The following is a 21163-nucleotide window of genomic DNA, read 5'->3' on the forward strand; positions in this document are numbered from 1 at the left end:
CACTTGATTTATTTTGGGAGGAACGACTTGGCGGGGTCTTTTTTATGCCACGAAGTGGTATTTTTTGGGGGGTTAATTCTATAGGGATCGGTAAAGGACATACCTACCTATAATGATTTGTCAATAGATGATGATTGGTTGCTGTTGTTATTTTTGTTTTATCAACTTTACCTTTAGCAGATTGATGGGTGAAGCAAGGAAAAAAAAAATCGACATTACCTAATGAACATCCATGCTACTTATAAACTTTTCATTCCACCAAATTTCTTTGAACCTACTTTACATGGGTTCCAGTCCGTCATCTTCCCTTAATTTCACAGACAGGCAAACAAACAAACAAACCTACGTAGGTAATACTTTGAGATTTGAATGTAAATATTTAACATTGAAGATAGATAGATCAGTGATCAGTGATCAGTTAGATAAGAGATGAAAGTGATTGAAAAAAAGGTAAAAAAGATCTGGAGAAATATTTTTCTTACCTATAGGGATAGGGTGGTGAAAATTATTATTTTCGAAGAAAAACTTGAACAACATGGAATTCCAATGATGGATGTTGGGGAAAGTCCAGAGGCTCCTCAACCGAGAGAAATGATTGATTTAGAGGCAAGTTTGATGGTTTAATCCTGAAGGTGCTAAAATGTTGCCTATAAATTCCAATGATGGATGTTGGGGAAAGTCCAGAGGCTCCTCAACCGAGAGAAATGATTGATTTAGAGGCAAGTTTGATGGTTTAGTCCCGAAGGTGCTAAAATGTTGCCTATATTGCTTGGTAAAAAATAGGGTACAATAGTCACAACAATAAACAATTTCTACAAAAAGGAGCTGTCAGAAATGAGCTGTGACCAATGTTATTATAGGGTTAGTTTAAACACAAAGAGCTTTCTTTTTCATTGTTATGGCTTCTAAATAATTACAAAAAATAGAAATCAAAAGAGATGCTGAAACATGTGGAATTGAATTTTTCAGTTAATAAAAACTTGAAGAGGTATACCTACCTTTGTTTCTCTGTCAATTCTTTTTCATTGTTATGGCTTCTAAATAATTACAAAAAATAGAAATCAAAAGAGATGCTGAAACATGTGGAATTGAATTTTTCAGTTACTAAAAACTTGAAGAGGTACCTTTGTTTCTCTGTCAAGTGAACACTTTGTTCTTCTTATTTAAGTTTTATACCCAATTCAGATAAGTTTTGATGTCTAATTCTTCCTAAAATCTCTATGACACCAAAAAAATATTGGCCCCTCGTTATTTTGGGGAGAGTTGTGATGAACATAAGAGTAATAATGATGGTAAATAATTAAAATAATAATGCTGTATTTTTATACAGCTGTATATAAATAATGTATATAAATAATAATGCTGTATAATTAAAATAAGATGCTGAAACATGTAGAATTGAATTTTTCAGTTAATAAAAACTTGAAGAGGTACCTTTGTTTCTCTGTCAAGTGAACACTTTGTTCTTCTTATTTAAGTTTTATACCCAATTCAGATAAGTTTTGATGTTTAATTCTTCCTAAAATCTCTATGATAATGAAAATTAAATCATAATCTCTTTTCACAGGCAACATTTGAGAAGCTGGAACATGAAACCAGAGATGTGAATCAGTATGCAGAAAATTTGAAAAAGAATTTCCTTGAGCTCACTGAATTGAAACATGTCCTGCGTAAAACTCAAATCTTTTTTGACGAGGTAAGTGCTAATCTGATCTATTCTGTTACCTAATGTTGTTCAATTTCCTCTTGTAGGACATGAAAAATATGTACAGATTTTTAGTAAGATGGTACATCAGTTAAGTAAAGTTTGGTTGTTTTTTTTAGTGGTACAGCTACATAGTACATACCTATTTCATACCTATGAAAATCAATTTTTGCTCACAAAAAAAAAAGTTAAGTATTGTACTTAAACCGGCGGCTACAGAGGCCTCGGGGCACCTAATTCCTACGGGGCGGCCCAGTTGGGCGAGATCCATGCCCATTTGATGGCCGTGATGAGCAGAATTGTCCAAAATGTGGAGTGCGATGCGGGCCCGATGACCGGGGGTGGAAAGCGTGTGCGGCCCGCGGATGAGTGTACGGAATTTGGAGGTGAGATTTATTATTAACTATATTTTTGGTAGCGAAATTAGCTTGGAGAGTGGTATTGTCCTGAATGGATAACATTTGTTCTCGGAAACGGTGGACTTTTTCTCCCATCCTGACCTCCTTCTCTCTTCGATTTCGGGACGATAAGTCCTCTCTATCAAACCTCTTTTTTTTTAACCTCTAATTTTCTCCTTTTTCATTTTCCTCTTCTGTCCTCCTTCTGTTTTCAATTTCTGTACGATAAGACCTACGCGTTGTTACAGTTCCCTCAAACAAATCTCTCTTTGTATTTATTTATTTAATCTTTTTTTTTATTATTCTATTCTATGTTGATCTATTCTACCCTCTATCAAACAAGAGGTGAATGTGTTCTCTTTCTTAAGAGAATCAACAGACCACTCACAACTCACAAAACCTTCCCATCCCTACACAGGCACCCGAAGCGCGCTGGACGAAGCAACATCGGACATGGCGGTCACCCATGCGCGCCTCCTGTCGTACGCAGACCAGTATGCGCAGGAGGGTTACCAGTCCGACGCGCAACGCCTGTACCTCAGCCGCATCCGTTCCGCAAAGGCGGTCAACTCTAACAATGCGCATGTGTGGAGTGACTACGGGCGGTATTGTTTGGGACGAAGTCACTTGTGGACGGGCCAACTGGGGGGCCAACAAAGAGAAGGCCAACTAGACGAGGACGAACTGAATATGGGCCAAGGAAAAGAGACGGGCCAGCGGAACATGAGCGAGGGCCAACTGAACATGGACCAAGGAAAAGGGACGGGCCTACTAAACGAGGACCAAGGGAAGGCAAGGGAGAAACGGACTATGTATATGAACTCAAGACAGCTATATATGAACCAAGGAAAGAGAAAGGACCAGCTAAATATCGACCCAAGCCAACGAAATTACCAGGGAAAACCGGGCCAACTAAATGATGGCCAAGGGAAACAAACAGACCAGCAAAAGATGAACCAAAGCCAATTAAATTACCAAGAAAAACCGGGCCAGTTAAATGATGACCAAGGAAAACAGCCAGGCCAAGAAGACACAGCCGAGGCCCAGTTACTGATGGCAGAGGAGTGTTTGAAGCAGAGTGTTAATCTGAGTGTAAAGAGAGACTCGCTCATGATGCTTGCCTATGTGAGCTATCAGTTGAAACAATGGGTAAGAACTGCGAGAAGCTGTGCCCTAAATCACCAAAGTATGGAAAAGTATCTATCTTGCAAGTGTACCTAATAGCCAATTGAAAAGCAGAATTTTGATTTTGGACGAATCATATCGAAATATGGAATTGTAAATACTTTTCCATACTTTGGTGATTTAGGGCACTGGTTTTAGGCTACCAGTCCATTTGGACAACTCAAATTGTTGGACTTCGGATCTGGAGGTTGGTGGTTCGAGTCCAAGTCGAGTATTAAAATTTATCTAGGTGTAATAATTGGGGAAAGATATTTGTGAGAAGCATTGAAGTAGGTAGATATGCTTAACACAATTAAAAATTTATTTGTGATAAAACCGAGCTTTTTCACAATTTTTTGTGGATAACACAGCATTATCAAGTGCTTTTCGGACACAGTCCGTGTGTATTTTCCCAGACCTTACAAGCCTGTTCCCATTTGTCGTGAGTTTCATCCGATTTTTTTCCGAACGATCTGTAAGCAATGCAATTTGAATGTTCACACTACACACGACACGATTTTTATCCGAACGACAAGTGTGAACGGCTTTAACACGAACTCATTTTGCTTCCTCAAATCATTTGTTTCACAGGACAAAGCCGAGCTGTATTTCACATCACTCGCTCTCCTATTCGAGTCCAGCATGGAGGTTTGGATAGCAGTACACGTTTATTATCTCAGTCTCGGTAAGGCCAGAGAAGCGGCCACAGCCCTGCATATGGCCCAGATATGTGCGGCCAACAGAGGCCGAGAAGAAAACGGAGGCCAAATGTCGGCCGAAGGTTTAGATGAGTTACATAGGTAAGTAGCGTAGAGGTATGGATAACAGTACACGTCTACTATCTCAGTCTAGGCAAGGCCAGAGAAGCGGCCACAGCCCTGCATATGGCCCAGATATGTGCGGCCAACAGAGGCCGAGAAGAAAACGGAGGCCAAATGTCGGCCGAAGGTTTAGATGAGTTACATAGGTAAGTAGCGTAGAGGTATGGATAACAGTACACGTCTACTATCTCAGTCTAGGCAAGGCCAGAGAAGCGGCCACAGCCCTGCATATGGCCCAGATATGTGCGGCCAACAGAGGCCGAGAAGAAAACGGAGGCCAAATGTCGGCCGAAGGTTTAGATGAGTTACATAGGTAAGTAGCGTAGAGGTATGGATAACAGTACACGTCTACTATCTCAGTCTAGGCAAGGCCAGAGAAGCGGCCACAGCCCTGCATATGGCCCAGATATGTGCGGCCAACAGAGGCCGAGAAGAAAACGGAGGCCAAATGTCGGCCGAAGGTTTAGATGAGTTACATAGGTAAGTAGCGTAGAGGTATGGATAACAGTACACGTCTACTATCTCAGTCTAGGCAAGGCCAGAGAAGCGGCCACAGCCCTGCATATGGCCCAGATATGTGCGGCCAACAGAGGCCGAGAAGAAAACGGAGGCCAAATGTCGGCCGAAGGTTTAGATGAGTTACATAGGTAAGTAGCGTAGAGGTATGGATAACAGTACACGTCTACTATCTCAGTCTAGGCAAGGCCAGAGAAGCGGCCACAGCCCTGCATATGGCCCAGATATGTGCGGCCAACAGAGGCCGAGAAGAAAACGGAGGCCAAATGTCGGCCGAAGGTTTAGATGAGTTACATAGGTAAGTAGCGTAGAGGTATGGATAACAGTACACGTCTACTATCTCAGTCTAGGCAAGGCCAGAGAAGCGGCCACAGCCCTGCATATGGCCCAGATATGTGCGGCCAACAGAGGCCGAGAAGAAAACGGAGGCCAAATGTCGGCCGAAGGTTTAGATGAGTTACATAGGTAAGTAGCGTAGAGGTATGGATAACAGTACACGTCTACTATCTCAGTCTAGGCAAGGCCAGAGAAGCGGCCACAGCCCTGCATATGGCCCAGATATGTGCGGCCAACAGAGGCCGAGAAGAAAACGGAGGCCAAATGTCGGCCGAAGGTTTAGATGAGTTACATAGGTAAGTAGCGTAGAGGTATGGATAACAGTACACGTCTACTATCTCAGTCTAGGCAAGGCCAGAGAAGCGGCCACAGCCCTGCATATGGCCCAGATATGTGCGGCCAACAGAGGCCGAGAAGAAAACGGAGGCCAAATGTCGGCCGAAGGTTTAGATGAGTTACATAGGTAAGTAGCGTAGAGGTATGGATAACAGTACACGTCTACTATCTCAGTCTAGGCAAGGCCAGAGAAGCGGCCACAGCCCTGCATATGGCCCAGATATGTGCGGCCAACAGAGGCCGAGAAGAAAACGGAGGCCAAATGTCGGCCGAAGGTTTAGATGAGTTACATAGGTAAGTAGCGTAGAGGTATGGATAACAGTACACGTCTACTATCTCAGTCTAGGCAAGGCCAGAGAAGCGGCCACAGCCCTGCATATGGCCCAGATATGGCTTTTAGTGTACGATTTACGATAACCTTCACGGGAGTGCAAGCAATAAGTTCACAACGTTTCATAGCAATCGGATGAGCGGTTTGGCCAGGCATAAAGTTCGAACAAACACACAAACAAACAAATATTCACGATACAGATAATTCTGATAAAATCACAACACTGAATATTTTCTGTAGCACTGATAAACCCGTTTACCATAAAGGTTGGGGTTAGGTGGTAGAGAACGCCTCAAGCATTAACCGCGCCTAGCTACATTCCACTCAAATGTCAGATATTCATTTTTATATTTTGGATGAAATTCCATACCTTGCCTCAGCTGGAATTGAACCCACGCCCTCCTGTTTACCAGACGAGCGTCTTGACCACTACACCGAGGATACCTGCCTCGGTAGTGGTTAATGATTAGGACCACAATCTTGGTTAAAAACTTTCGTTTAAGTTAAAATTTTAGAATAAGCGATCAAATTGGCTATGAAGTTTGAAATCAACCAATCAGAGATTGCTGAAATAAATACATTGCTGAAATAAATAAGAAGCAATAGACATTGCTGAAATAAATAAGAAGCAATATTTGGTAATGGTAGATTATTATTCCAGTTATATTGAAGTATTAAGATTAAACTCTTTGTTCTATTTTTTATGCATCTCATTATCTTCTTCCAGGCATGTTCTATTTGAAGCGGTCCCAATTCTCCCAAAGCGAGCTGGCCCTCAACGAGGCGAACAAGTTGGACCCGCACTTTGGGAACGTCTGGGCCACTCTAGCCCTGGTCAATTATCATATGCGGAGACCGGCCCTGTTTAGGACGTGCCAACTTCAGGCGCGGAAATATGGCGCCAATCAGGAGCTTCTGGAGAAGGTGGATAAGCTGGCCCTGTTTATTTCGCAATAAACTCATTCTTCTACTTGTAATATTATAAGATTCGACTTGGAAATTAATTTTATTTAAATAATAAGGCAACCTTTGTGTGTGTTTTTTTTTTTTTTTTTTTTTTTTTTTTACCCCCCCCTTGCTTTTTTTTTTTTTACAAAAAAAAATTGTTTTTTTTTTTTTTTTTTTTTTTTTTTTCAACTCGACTTGCCGTTTTCATTTTGTAGCAATGAAACAACTGCTACATTAGACGCATCTGGTCTGTGTTCTATCATGCCCAAATGCCCATCCGTAGTACATATGTCCCTCATCAGGTGGGTAATAAGAGACAATGGAGTGGATGTGTCGACACATAGTCAACCGCGTCGATGGACGGTGTCAACCGCGTCGATCGACGAGGTGAATCTATGTGTGGACACAGCTTTAAGCCTGATTCACACTATAGTGCCAGTCAAGGTCCGGTCACGGTCCGATCATATGATTGTTGAAGGCAAGTAAATGCGAGTGTACACACTAGACGTTCTAGTCAAGGTACGGTAACGGTCAGCTCACAGTCAAAATTTGGCAGCTTGAGGTGCGCCTCCTGTTTGAAGCACTTGTTGCAGAACTTGCAGGCATGAGGCCGCTCGACGTAGTATAGCTCAGGGTCGGATGGGGCGGACACGGGGCGGCCGCGACCCCGGCCCGTACCTGCGGCCTGTGGGGAACAGAGAGGGAGAGGTGAGACACGGCCTTTTTCTTTTAGGGGAGGAGGATAAAATAATACCCTGCTTATTTACAATAATTATACCCGCTGAAATTTGAATAAGACTCTAAACTTTTGGTGAATTGTGTTCTATCATGCCCATCCTGTAGTATGTCCCTCATCAGACGGGTAATAAGAGACAATGGAGTGGATATCAAGCTGTGTTGACACATAGTCAACCGCGTCGATCGACGAGGTGAATCTACGTGTGGACACAGCTTTAAGCCTGATTCACACTATAGTGCCAGTCAAGGTCCGGTCACGGTCCGGTAACGGTCCGATCAAATGATTGTTGAAGGCAAGTAAATGCGAGTGTAGGTACACACTAGACGTTCTAGTCAAGGTACGGTAACGGTCAGCTCACAGTCAAAATTTGGAACATTCTCGCGACGAATCTTTTTGATCGGAGCGAAACTGGACCGTGACCGGACCTTGACTGGCACTATAGTGTGAATCAGGCTTTACATTAAGCGTTAGAGCCTCTTCAAAAAAAAACTGTGAATATCACAAGCCTATTTCCACAAAGCCTATACAGGGTTATTATACGCTTTTTCCGGAATGAAATTTCCTGTCTTTTCAGGAAAATTTTCATTTATTTTCCAGAAAATTAGGCGGTGGAGGTGGATAAGGAAAGCAACAATTTGGTGTGAGCATCACACGACTTTTAAACATCACAGAATTGAAAGACAAAACTTACCCGTATGCAGTCGGACGTGCTGATTGAGTACGGCTTTCTGTCGGAACCTCCGCCCACAGTACGTACACTCGTACGGTTTCTCATCGCTATGAATGCGCATGTGTTGTTTTAGATGCGCCTGCTGCTTGAAACTCTTGATGCAATATGCGCACCGGTAGGGGCGTTCCACTTGGTAGGCGTGAATCTCTTTGGCGGACACCTGCGGGGGATGGACACGAGGGTGAGTTTAGGCCGTTTGGACTCAGATGGGTTAAACTGTGGGGGGTGAAGGGGGGGATTTTGACCGCTCGACAAACGGGGGTAATTTTGGACCGCTTGGACCGGAAGGGTTTAATCTGTGGGCTGGTGATTGGGTGGTTCGGGCGTTCCACTTGGTAGGCGTGAATCTCTTTGGCGGACACCTGCGGGGGATGGACACGAGAGTGAGTTTAGGCCGTTTGGACTCAGATGGGTTAAACTGTGGGGGGGTGAAGGGGGATTTTGACCGCTCGACAAACGGGGGTAATTTTGGACCGCTTGGACCGGAAGGGTTTAATCTGTGGGCTGGTGATTGGGTGGTTTGTCCTCCTCTGTGCGTTTTCGAGAGAATAAGGCCCCTGTTGTTACAGTTCCCTTTAATAAAACTCTTTTTAGCGGTTACAGTTCTCTCTATCAAACCTTTTAAATAAATAAATAATAACAATAATAAAAACAACTTCAAGAACTTTCAGATATTAAATAATTCTGTGGTGTCTGACAATCCCCACCTGATGAAAATAAAAATAAATTAGAGAGTTCATTACCTTGTTCCCATTGACTTGCTGCTGCTGCTGCATCTGCTGAATATGCTGACTGAGCGCGGTGGCCGCCTGCTGATTCCATCTTATAGGCCCGTCCTAGCTTGGAAGCGTAGTCGGGCGACATTCAAAACCCGTTCCTATTTTGAGTTTTACCCAATTTTTCCCGAATGTCCTGTAGGTAATATAATGTAACTGAGAGTGTTCCTGTTCCCATTACACACGACACGATTTTTTTTCCGGACAAGTGGGAACGGGCTCTTTTAGTAGCGCGTAGTCACCTGAACAACCAAACCTATGAACATGGTAGAGAGTCTACAGACGGTCTTGATTTTTCAGGCGACTTACGCGCTCGTTAAAAGTCGCACGACTACGCTTCCAATAGGCGACGGGTCTTACCCCTGTTTACCCTACTTTACTTAAAGATCCAAACAAGGGTAACTTGACTCTCATGTTTACCCCCCCCCCCCCCTCTTTGGCCCTAATCTTATCTATTCTGTTACCTAATGTTGTTCAATTTCCTCTTGTAGGACATGAAAAATATGTGCAGATTTTTAGTAGGATGGTACATCAGTTAAAGTTTGGTTGTTTTTTTAGTGGTACATACCTATTTCATACCTATGAAAACCAATTTTTGCTCGCCAAAAAAAGTTAAGTATTGTACTTAAGTACCAAACTGAATCTGTTTATGTTTTACTGATGTACTAAGGATAGGTAGGTAACAAATAAACGTACCAAACTGAATCTGTTTATGTTTTACTGATGTACTAAGGATAGGTAGGTAACAAATAAACTCATATTTTCATAGTTCAAGAATGCAAATCTAAGTAGCAGAATTTCTCAATTTTTAGCCTAAAAAGTTCATCTATTTTTATTCAAGTTTCTTTTAAAATTTTAGGGTAAAAAAGGTTAGCTAATATTAATTGATGTTCCCTTTTTACATTTTAGGATAAAATAAGTTCAGGGTCCTTACTCCCTTCCTCTACTTTCTTTATCTAATTCTCAGTTTCTCCTCTAATAGTAGACAAAGCTGTTGTTAATCCACAGCAAAACTAAAAGTTGGGTCTATAATGTCAAGAGTTTGAGCCTGAGGGAACCTCTTCAATTTAACCTCATACACGACATTTAAATGAAAACATTACTCATGTCATCTAACAACAGTTCTGTCATGTATAAATAACAAGTATAGTACACCTGTAAGTATAGCATAACTATTTGGGTGTCAGATAACAATGGAATGTGTTATGCTACCAAATAGAAGTTCATAGTGTTTTATGGTTACTAGAGAATTGAGTGCCTATCAGAAAATAGATATTATGTTACTTAACAAGCAAGTTGCAAACATAATGAAGTACTTAATCAGTTTTTGAGTAACTTGAGAGTTCAAATTCAAGATTTGTACCTAGGACTTATTACAACATAACTTTTGTGAAGTGTGTATCACTGTATGGAATGCGAGCCTAGCTAGAGGTACATTCTCAAGTAATCAGAAAGCACTCACATTGTAGTCTAGGTAGCCAGTAGGTACAACCTCTCTCCCCAGCACTAAAGCTTCTAACTGCACCCTCACTATGTAAATCAATTTAGATAACATTGCATTATAGTGACATCACAATGCTTACCCCCCTTGATTGGTTGTGGATACTGAAATGAAAAGGTTGATTGAATTAAAACTTTATCCTATCCTAAATAGATGAGAATCGTTCTTGGAACGGCTGACTTTCTCCTTTCCTGTCTTCCTTCTCTCTTCGATTCCGGGAAGATAAAATCCAGCGCCTAGTTAATGTGGAAGGTAGAGCGTCTGCCTTGTAAGCGCTAGGTCGCGGGTTCGATTCCCGCCCGGGGCGAATTTTATCCTAAACGGAACCTTATGTCGGAACGGCTGGCTTTCTCCCATCCTGTCTTCCTCCTCTCTTCGCTTACGGGACGATAAGACCTGTTACAGTTCCCTCTATCAAACTCCCCCCCCCCTTTTTTTCAAGTACAAATTACAAATAGGTACATAATTTATTATTTATTCAATCAATCTTTTCATTTCAGTGTAGCATTATCTACTTACTAGCTGGTACTGGTATAGTGGTACTCAAGCTTGGTGCTGGGCCTAATGGTATTATAATAATCATCTATTGTCATGTCTATTGTAACTTTGTAATTATCGTTTCTATCTCCTACTTTTCTTCTCTTTCTCTTCTTCTCTCTTTCTCTTCTCTTCTCTTCCCTTCCCTTTGTAGAGAGAACGTGCATTTTCAATAGCTACCTTTTGTAGCTCTATTCCCTTTTGGGGATGAGCTATCCAGTTGTTACTTTCCTTATCCTATAGGAAGGAAAGTAATGTAATCGGTCCAAATTTTCGATGGTCCGTTTCAAGCGACAAAACAGCTTTTGTTTGTCCGTGTTTTTGCCTTAGTAGTTACACATACAATGACGTTTAATCTATTAAAATAATCATCGAGAGCTGATAAATCAAACGCTGTCAATTGAAAACGCACGTTTTTTCCCTAGTTTTGCACAAATATCTCTTTCTTCTCTTCTTACTATCAGACTATACCTACCTGTTGTATTATAATAATGTACTTGTCATATGCACCTACTCATAGCTGCCTATTGAGTAGAGATTAGGGAAGCGTACTGAAACAAACGGTAATAATACCCGTTCTCTTTTAATTCAAAGCCAAAAATTTTAATCAAAGACCCTATCAAAGGGTTACGATCAAAAATATCGTGCTGCAAAAGCTGTCTTGGTGTCTTGGGCTGTTATTATCGTCCTTTGGGAAATCTGTCTGAAAAGCATCTTGAGACAATACGTCGTTCAGCGGGTTAAGTTAGTTAAATGTCAAATTTGGTTTTTTATTCATTTCGTTTTGTAATTTTTAATCGGGGGAAATTAGTCCGAAAATTTACGTATACACGTACTTAAAGATTGTATTTATTTATTTATTTTATTATTATTTTAGAGAAAAGTAAAAAATCCCTTCTTCTTTTACTTCCATTTCTTCTTTCTTTATATTTCTTTTTTCTACCTTTCATTTTCAATTCCCTTACCTAACTCTTTTTCTGTTTCTTTCACTTCTTTCTTTACATATTTTTTTTTCTTCTTTTATTTTTTATTTTTATTTCTTTATTCTTATTTTTCTCTTCTCTTGTCACTTGTTTTCCCCTATCTTATTTGTTTCTGTTTTGTTTTCTGTTTATCGTTTTGGTTTGGGGGGCACCCTGGTGTGCTGTTGACTCGGTGCTGGTGGTTGTGGGGTGCACCGTCTTGTCTTGTCTGTGACTATGCCCATCTCCCCACTCTGTACATTATTGTATACAATATCACCTTTTCATTCAACAAAAACCCTATTTATTACCCCACGTACAAACACTCACTCATATATACTTATTCCTGTGAAATTACACTGTCCTATGTATAATGCAATGTCCACAAATTGGCCACCTTATCAAACCAATCCAATTTCTTATTAATCCATCCATTATACTACGTCCGTTTTCCTGTATTTTGCAACTCCCACTCACACCAACCCTGTCAAACCTTACTGTAACTCCCATACAATTGTTCATCAACCTGTCAACCTTGAATGCCTGTCCTTCCATATTACCATATCTATTTTCTTACCAACAAACTCCATCCTACGACCAACTTTGGACACCTACCCTTCAATCTTATCTATTTTCTTATAAAATACCTTCCTACCGCCTACCGAAATTTTTCGTCATTCCCACCTCAAATTATTTCCCATCCAACAACTCTTGTTCATACTTTCTACTCGTCCAATCAAAATATTTTTCTTCGTCCTCCTCTGATCTCCCTCTCGACTCTTTTCTAAAAAATCCTTTTCTATCTACTTTTTGGTTCCCTTTCCTTATTTTTCAATCCCTTTTGGGCTCCTTTTTAATTTTTTATCTCTTTGATAATATTTTAACCTCCTTGACTCCTTTTTCAAACTTCTCACCTATCCCTCCCTTGTCCACTACACTTAACCCTTTCACACCCTCGAACACAACCTCTTCCCCTCCTCCCTCCCCTTCCCTGTTAACCCTTTGACACCCACCGACACAAAAGATTGACCACGATGTGTCGTCACAACAGATGGCGGATCCGTCACGGGAGGATGAACAGGTCACCTTGTTGGGAGAGGAAGGATTGCGGGCGGGCGGACAGACGTTGAAACTAGGGTAATTCTTTGCCTCTCTCTCTCTCTCCCATCTTATAGGCCCGTCCTAGCTTGGAAGCGTAGTCGGGCGACATTCAGAGCCCGTTCCTATTTTGAGTTCCACCCAATTTTTCCCGAATGTCCTGTAGTTAATATAATTTAAATGAGAGTGTTCCCATTACACACGACACAAGTGGGAACGGGATCTTAGCGCGTAGTCACCTGAACAACCAAACCTATGTGAACATGGTAGAAAGTCTACAGACGGTCTTGATTTTTCAGGCGACTACGCGCTCGTTAAAAGTCGCACGACTACGCTTCCAATATGCGACGGGTCTTACCCCTGTTTACGCTACTTTAGTTAAAGTTCCAAACAAGGGTAACTTGACTCTCATATTTACCCCCCTTATGGTCTGAATATAGTGTGAGTTTAAGTTTAATAATTGGACTTAGCAATCTGATTGGCTGAAAAGTTTGAAATCAACCAATCAAATTGTTCGATCCAATAGATAAACTGAAGTTTAAACTCTGATTATAGTCCTGGCCAGTGACCAATAGTTAGGGTTTTACAGGGTTTATACGCGACCTGAAAAAATTGGAAAACCTGGAAAAGTCGTGGAATCTGAAAATCGGCCAAAAAGTCATGGAAAATCGTGAAAATTTAAAGAAAACCTGGAAAAGTCATGGAATTTGCTACCCAGTCAAAAATTAAAAATGTTCAAAATAAATATCAAGTTTTTCCAAAAAACGGCCTGCGGTGCATTCCCCCTCATATTCCTTGACGTTCTGCATATTGCATGTTTTATTTAAATAAAGGGGTAATCTTACTGATTTTTAAGTATCCCCGCCCCCTGATTTTCTGGAAAAGTCATGGAATTTCATCCCTGGAAAAACGTATAAACCCTGTTTTAGAATCGCTATAGGATAAGAAGTAATAATAATAATAGACTCTTGAGTGGAAGGCACCCGCTAGGCGAGGTTAACGCCTTAGGCGTTCTCTACCACCTAACCCCGAGAGCTCCATTATTATGTGGTCAAATTCTCAAATAAAGAAGGATAAAATCCCATACCTCGGCTAGAATCAAACCCACGCCCACCTGTTTACCAGGCGAGCGTCTTGACCACTACGCCACCGAGGCAGGCAGTAAAACTGAATAGCAACCTCCGTGGCCAAGTGGGTATCACACGAGGCTCACGGGAGCCCCCGGGTTCGATTCCCGGCGGAGTAGAAGTTTTTCGGTTAAAAGAGAATAGTTTAGGGACGCACTTGGTCTTGTATGTCTTGGTTGAAGAAATTAACCCTGGTAAGCACATTGTGTTCACGTTGATGTCTGTTTTATCACACGAGGCTCACGGGAGCCCCCGGGTTCGATTCCCGACGGAGTAGAAGTTTTTCGGTTAAAAAAGAATAGTTTAGGGACGCACTTGGTCTTGTATGTCTTGGTTGAAGAAATTAACCCTGGTAAGCACATTGTGTTCACGTTGATGTCTGTTTGCACACCGATCTAAATGTTTTTAACCCTCTGTTGCCTCGTGTTACTAACCGTGTCTGACGAAACGTAAAACATCTAGTATTGTGTTAAATTCAACAAAAATCTAACTGTGTTAACAAAACATGTTCCTAATCTAACTGTGTTAACGAATCTAATCTTGTTAACAAAACCCAAATCTAATCGTGTTAACACACAAATCTAACCAGATAATTTGGTTTGAGATGAATCTAACCACTGTAACAAAACATGCTCCTAATCTAACTGCGTTAACGAATCACAAATCTAATCTTGTTAACAAAACCCAAATCTAATCGTGTTAACACACAAATCTAACCAGATAATTTGGTTTGAGATGAATCTAACCACTGACAGGTGTATAAATAATGTGTCAAGTAACGCAGTATCCTGGGAAATAAAAAAAAGGTTCAAAACTGGTAATTCTTTGCGCAATTAGTATGGAGCCTATACGCGAAATTCAAAATAAGTTTATCTGTATTTAGAATTAAATAATGTGTAATTAATGTGTCAAGTAACGCAGTATCCTGGGAAATAAAAAAAAAGGTTCAAAACTGGTAATTCTTTGCGCAATTAGTATGGAGCCTATACGCGAAATTCAAAATAAGTTTATCTGTATTTAGAACTAGGTAATGTTAGGTGATGACTATGGGGCATGGGCCTAGATTGATATAAGTCTAGCAAAAAGTGAAGGAGACACACGAATGCGAGCTTTTTACGTAAATTCATAACATAAGCAAATAAGCATAAGACTGTCTCACATGTCACGTAAAATAGATGAAATTAATGCTAAGTAAATTCTTTAATATTAATATCATTATGATTTACCTAATATTAATTCTTCTTCCTTTGTTTTTGAAGAACTAACCTAGCTCAAAGTTTTTCCGCTTGAGTAGAAATTTCTTAATTAAGTGCCAGGTCTAAAATTTAATTTTAATTAAAGAAAAAACAAGGCTGAATTCTTATTTCCCATCTGGCGAACTTATGTTACTAACCGTGTCTGACGAAACGTAAAACATCTATAGTACCTATTGTGTTAAATTCAACAAAAATCTAACTGTGTTAACAAAACATGTTCCTAATCTAACTGTGTTAACGAATCACAAATCTAATCTTGTTAACAAAACCCAAATCTAATCGTGTTAACACACAAATCTAACCAGATGATTTGGTTTGAGATTAACTAACCTTTCAGGTAAACTCAAGCTGATAGAAACTATGCAGTTTCGTTATTTGAAGAAAGAAAAAAAAAAATCAAATATAATAAATAATACCAGAGCTTTCGACTGTGAAAATGGGACAGGTAGTCCTATTACTTCAACAGTTGACGGCACCGATTCTTTGGAGACAGAGGAGTTAGAAATTTGTTTGTCTTTGAAATTGATGTTTTTTTTCCCATTCTTCTTAAGTGACTCTTTGTTTGCCTTTCGAATTGTATTTTTCCTATTCTCAATGGCTAAAAACTATTTCGACTGAATATTTTTTCAAGAGCCTCTTTTTTTCTTATTCTAAGGAGGGGTTTTCCCTTTAAGATCTCTCTTTTTTAAGGGAAATTTTCACAATTGAGCAATTTTTCCCTCTGGATCGAAAACAGGGGTAGAGCAACAAGAAAGCGATCTCAAGGTGCTCTGTGAGTACAAAATAAAGATGACTGAAGGAGGAAAAGAAAATCCCTTTGAAGGGGGGAAACATAGGGGATTTTTTCCCGAACAGAAATATTTTTTAGGGATTTTTCCTGATTTTTCTTTAGGGTTTTCTCACGACAAATAATCTTGGATTTCTTGGGGATTTTTTTAAGATAAAGATCTAACCCTCTTTCTATCTGAAATTATTTTACAATCAGTTAATTTTAAACTGATTTCTAGTCTATAGAAAATTAACTTCAATTTGGGGGATAAAAATGTAAAAATTATTATATATAAAAAAAATGGAGATTGATAATAAACTACTTTTGGTATGAGGGCAATGAAAAGGATATAAATAATTAAAAATAGTCAAGACAAACAGATTTTATTTTTTCTTTCTATCTGAAATTATTTTACAATCAGTTAATTTTAGACTGATTTCTAGTCTAGAAAATTAACTTCAATTTGGGGGATAATAATGTAAAAATTATTATATATAAAAAAAATGGAGATTGATAATAAACTACTTTTGGTATGAGGGCAATGAAAAGGTTATAAATAATTAAAAATAGTCAAGACAAACAGATTTTATTTTTCTTTTTTTTTTTCCAAAACTCTCTAAATTTTATGAAAAAAAATCTACACAAATAAAACTCAAAATGTCATCTTTAATTTGCACTCACTAACCCTTCTTCTTGCAACATCCAGGGGTAAAACTGCATGATGAGTGCTCCACAGTTCAGAACTCGAGGCTTCGATGTCCGGATAACCAAAATTATTTATCAAAGAAATATTGTGATATTGAAATGGTGTTAAAACTAATAGCACTCACTACGAAGTTTTATTGATATTGAATTAAAAACACAAACACCAACTAATTTGCCTTTCCTTACGCAGTAAGGAAGTGGTAGGGGAAAGTTTTTGAAAAACACCTACGCCGGGAATAATGTACTTTGAAAGCATTCCAAAGGAGCACTCCTTATTTACAAACACCGTGATTATTAAGTACCTATGTACCTGGATTACAGATTAAATATGTTTGAGATCACGGTTGCTTTATATTTCAAAGAACACTTTTTTCTTCTTTATTTTGGAGATTGATAATAAACTACTTTTGGTATGAGGGCAATGAAAAGGATATAAATAATTAAAAATAGTCAAGACAAACAGATTTTATTTTTTCTTTTTTTTTCCAAAGCTCTCTAAATTTTATGAAAAAAATCTACACAAATCAAACTCAAAATGTCATCTTTAATTTGCACTCACTAACCCTTCTTCTTGCAACATCCATGGGGTAAAACTGCATGATGAGTGCTCCACAGTTCAGAACTCGAGGGTTCGGTGTCCGGATAACCAAAATTATTTATCAAAGAAACATTGTGATATTGAAATAGTGTTAAAACTAATAGCACTCACTGCAAAATTTTATTGATATTGAATCAAAAACACAAACACCAACTAATTTGCCTTTCCTTACGCAGTAATTGGTAGGGGAAAGTTTTTGAAAAATACCTACACCGGGAAAAATGTACTTTGAAAGCATTCCAAAGGAGCACTTCTTATTTACAAACACCGTGATTATTAAGTACCTATGTACCTGGATTACAGATTAAATATCTTTGAGATCACGGTTGCTTTATATTTCAAAGTACACTTTTTTCTTCTTTATTTTAACGTCCTCCGTGAATAGGTAAGGATTTAAGGAGTGCTCCTTTGAAACATAAGCGGATCATCTTTATTATGATGAGAGAGTTGTTCTGAAAAACCAATAAATGGAAACTTATAAAATAAATAAATAAATAAAAATGATACAGACCTACGTTTCCAATGTGCGAAAGGCTTTAGTTTTTTATTTCTGGATGATCACGTGGTTTGATACTCCTTCCAATTATTCTATGAGCGGAAATTCCCTACTCCAAATTCAACAGGTATCATACTATAGGTACTGCGGACAAATTATGTATGAAATGGAACCGGAGTTATGCTCAAGTTTTGGGTTGGTTGAGAACTAAATGTCAAATCTCAATCATTAGAACAATAAGCATGAGGATCAGAGGTACAAGGAAGAGGGCAAGAGGTTTGGGATGCGAAGATGGTGCGGGCTGTTTTTAATTGAACTGTTGTTATTTTAAAAAAATCAAATAATGATGCCCTGAAAAAAAACCTACTCGATATTGAGAGGAGCATGTTTTTATGTAAGAAATTAATAATAAAATAATATCATTCCTATTAAGTGGACATAATTTCCTACTCAAATTTCTATGGATATACATAACTGCCTACACAAAATTCGGTAGTCATTACTTCCTATCATCCTAACTCGAAATTTCAGATATATTATTCCTATTCAGAAGACATTAAAGAATGATCACTTGGTTTGATACTCCTTCCAATTCTTCTATGAGCGGAAATTTCCTACTCCAAATTCAACAGGTATCATAATATCATTCCTATAAAGTGGACATAATTTCCTACTAAAATTTCTGTGGATATACATAACTGCCTACACAAAATTCGGTAGTCATAACTTCCTATCATCCTAACTCGAAATTTCAGATATATTATTCCTATTCAGAAGACATTATATATGTATTCCGAACTGGGAAACGTTCAAATGTTCACTGGATATTCACCCCTTCGCTCCCACCGGGCACATGCGGCTCTTCCTCCTCCACCCAAATTTAATCGGGATAAGGCCTCTCGCACAATAAGAGCGTAGTCGCGCGGCAGCCACACGCCACACTGCCTTAAAATCCAAACCTATAAAAATGATACAGACCTACGTTTCCAATGTGCGAAAGACTTTAGTTTTTTATTTCTGGATGAACACGTGGTTTAATACCCCCTTCAATTATTCTATGAGCGGAAATTCCCTACTCCAAATTCAACAGGTATCATAATATCATTCCTATTAAGTGGACATAATTTCCTGCTCAAATTTCTGTGGATATACATATGTAACTGCCTACTGCCTACACAAAATTCGGTAGTCATTACTTCCTATCATCCTAACTCGAAATTTCAGATATATTATTCCTATTCAGAAGACATTAAATATGTATTCCGAACTGGGAAACGTTCAAATGTTCAGTGGATATTCACCCCTTCGCTCCCACCGGGCACATGCGGCTCTTCCTCCTCCCTCCCTTTCTGTATCAGCCCGATCACCTCCGCATACTGTGCCTGCGCCGCCAACGCGCCGCCGGACAGCGCCACCTCCGCCAAATGTTTGCGCATATGCAGTTTGAGCGTGGTCATCTGGCGGAACTTTTCGCCGCAGGTCTCACAGGCGTAGGGTTTCTCTCCCGTGTGTAGGCGGAGGTGCTGGTTGAGGATGGCTTTCAGCCGGAATGCCTTTCCACAGTAGGTGCATCCGAAGGGGCGGTAGTCGCTGTGCGTGCGAATGTGTAGCTTGAGGTGCGCCTCCTGTTTGAAGCACTTGTTGCAGAACTTGCAGGCATGAGGCCGCTCGACGTAGTATAGCTCGGGGTCGGATGGGGCGGACACGGGGCGGCCGCGACCCCGGCCCGTGCCTGCGGCCTGTGGAGAACAGAGAGGGAGAGGTGAGACACGGCCTTTTTCTTCTAGGGGAGGAGGATAAAATAATACCCTGCTTATTTACAATAATTATACCCGCTGAAATTTGAATAAGACTCTAAACTTTTGGTGAATTTCAAGGTGGTTTAGATTTGGGGCCAACTTTTGGAAAGTGTGGCACAATTTTCAAGAGAATGGAAACCAGCCTGATAAGCTTGAAAGATAGGACGTCTGCCTTGTGAGCGCTAGGTCACGGGTTCGATTTTCGCCCGGGGCGAACTCCATCCCAAACTTCATCCCTTCGGAAAAGCTGGCTTTCTATCCTGTCCTCCTCTGTTCGTTTTCGAGAGAATAAGGCCCCTGTTGTTAATAAAACTCTTTTTAGCAGTTACAGTTCTCTCTATCAAACCTCCTAAATAAATAATAATAATAAAAACAACTTGAAGAACTTTCAGATATAAAATAATTCTGTGGTGTCTGACAATCCCCACCTGATGAAAACAAAAATTAATTACAAACAAATGGAGAGTTCATTACCTTGTTCCCATTGACTTGCTGCTGCTGCTGCATCTGCTGAATATGCTGACTGAGCGCGGTGGCCGCCTGCTGATTTTCACTCCCCGGTCCGGCCCTGTTCATCAGCTTAATTATATCCTTGTACTGCGTGCCAAACATGCCAGGCGTGGCCGGATAACCACTCGAAATCGCCTCACAGAGGTGCTTTCTCGCGTGGAGTTTCAACGTGGTCATTTGGCGGAACTTTTCGCCACAAGTCTCGCAAGAATACGGCTTTTCTCCCGTATGTAAGCGGACGTGCTGGTTCAGTACGGCCTTTTGTCGGAACGCCTTGCCGCAGTACGTACACCCGTAGGGCCGGTAGTGGTCATTTGGCGGAACTTTTCGCCACAAGTCTCGCAAGAATACGGTTTTTCTCCCGTATGTAAGCGGACGTGCTGGTTCAGTACGGCCTTTTGTCGGAACGCCTTGCCGCAGTACGTACACCCGTAGGGCCGGTCGTCCGTGTGGATTCGCACGTGCTGTTTAAGGTGCGCCTCTTGTTTGAAACACTTGTTGCAGTAGTCACAGGTGTAGGGGCGCTCGACGGCGTAGGCGCTGAGGTCGCGCGACATCTGGTGTGCGGGGGGGCAAGGGGGAAAGAAAGAGATGACATTTTGAGTTTTTTTGTAGACGAGTTTTTGTGCATTTTGTACCTAATCTTTTAGGTTTTAACTAACCTTTCAGGTAAACTGAAGCTGATAGAAACTATGCAGTTTCGTTATTTGAAGAAAGAAAAAAAAAATCAAATATAATAAATAATAACAGAGCTTTAGACTGTGAAAATGGGACAGATAGTCCTATTACTTCAACAGTTGATGGCACCGATTCTTTGGAGACAGAGGAGTTAGAAATTTGTTTGTCTTTGAAATTGATGTTTTTTCAAGGTGATAGAAACTATACAGTTTCGTTATTTGAAGAAAGGAAAAAAAATCAAATATAATAAATAATAACAGAGCTTTCGACTGTGAAAATGGGACAGGTAGTCCTATTACTTCAACAGTTGATGGCACCGATTCTTTG

At 40.0% G+C, this 21163-nt stretch overlaps 2 protein-coding genes across 2 annotated transcripts; one reads left to right on the forward strand and one right to left on the reverse strand.

Moving 5' to 3' along the window:
- Positions 1-535: 535 nt before the first annotated feature.
- On the forward strand, positions 536-6564 carry LOC113467546 (the record flags this gene model as incomplete). Its single annotated transcript, XM_026823785.1, is given in 15 exon segments — positions 536-606; positions 1568-1700; positions 1927-2091; positions 2522-3252; positions 3859-4067; positions 4115-4234; positions 4282-4401; positions 4449-4568; positions 4616-4735; positions 4783-4902; positions 4950-5069; positions 5117-5236; positions 5284-5403; positions 5451-5551; positions 6335-6564. Coding segments are annotated over 15 exon segments (2600 nt in total), but the record flags the coding sequence as incomplete, so codon positions are not given.
- A 1244-nt stretch (positions 6565-7808) lies between these two features.
- Positions 7809-20744, reverse strand: LOC103509449 (zinc finger protein 470-like). Its single transcript, XM_026823786.1, has 4 exons — positions 20588-20744; positions 20123-20450; positions 19151-19588; positions 7809-8184 (listed from the first exon to the last, which is right to left on the reverse strand). The coding sequence occupies exons 1-4, from the start codon at positions 20713-20715 to the stop codon at positions 7960-7962; spliced, it is 1119 nt and encodes a 372-aa protein (XP_026679587.1). The 5' UTR covers positions 20716-20744; the 3' UTR covers positions 7809-7959.
- Between the last annotated feature and the right edge of the window lie 419 nt (positions 20745-21163).

Source organism: Diaphorina citri, unplaced genomic scaffold, assembly GCF_000475195.1.
Source record: "Diaphorina citri unplaced genomic scaffold, Diaci psyllid genome assembly version 1.1 scaffold499, whole genome shotgun sequence".
NCBI classification, from domain to species: Eukaryota; Metazoa; Arthropoda; class Insecta; order Hemiptera; family Psyllidae; genus Diaphorina; species Diaphorina citri.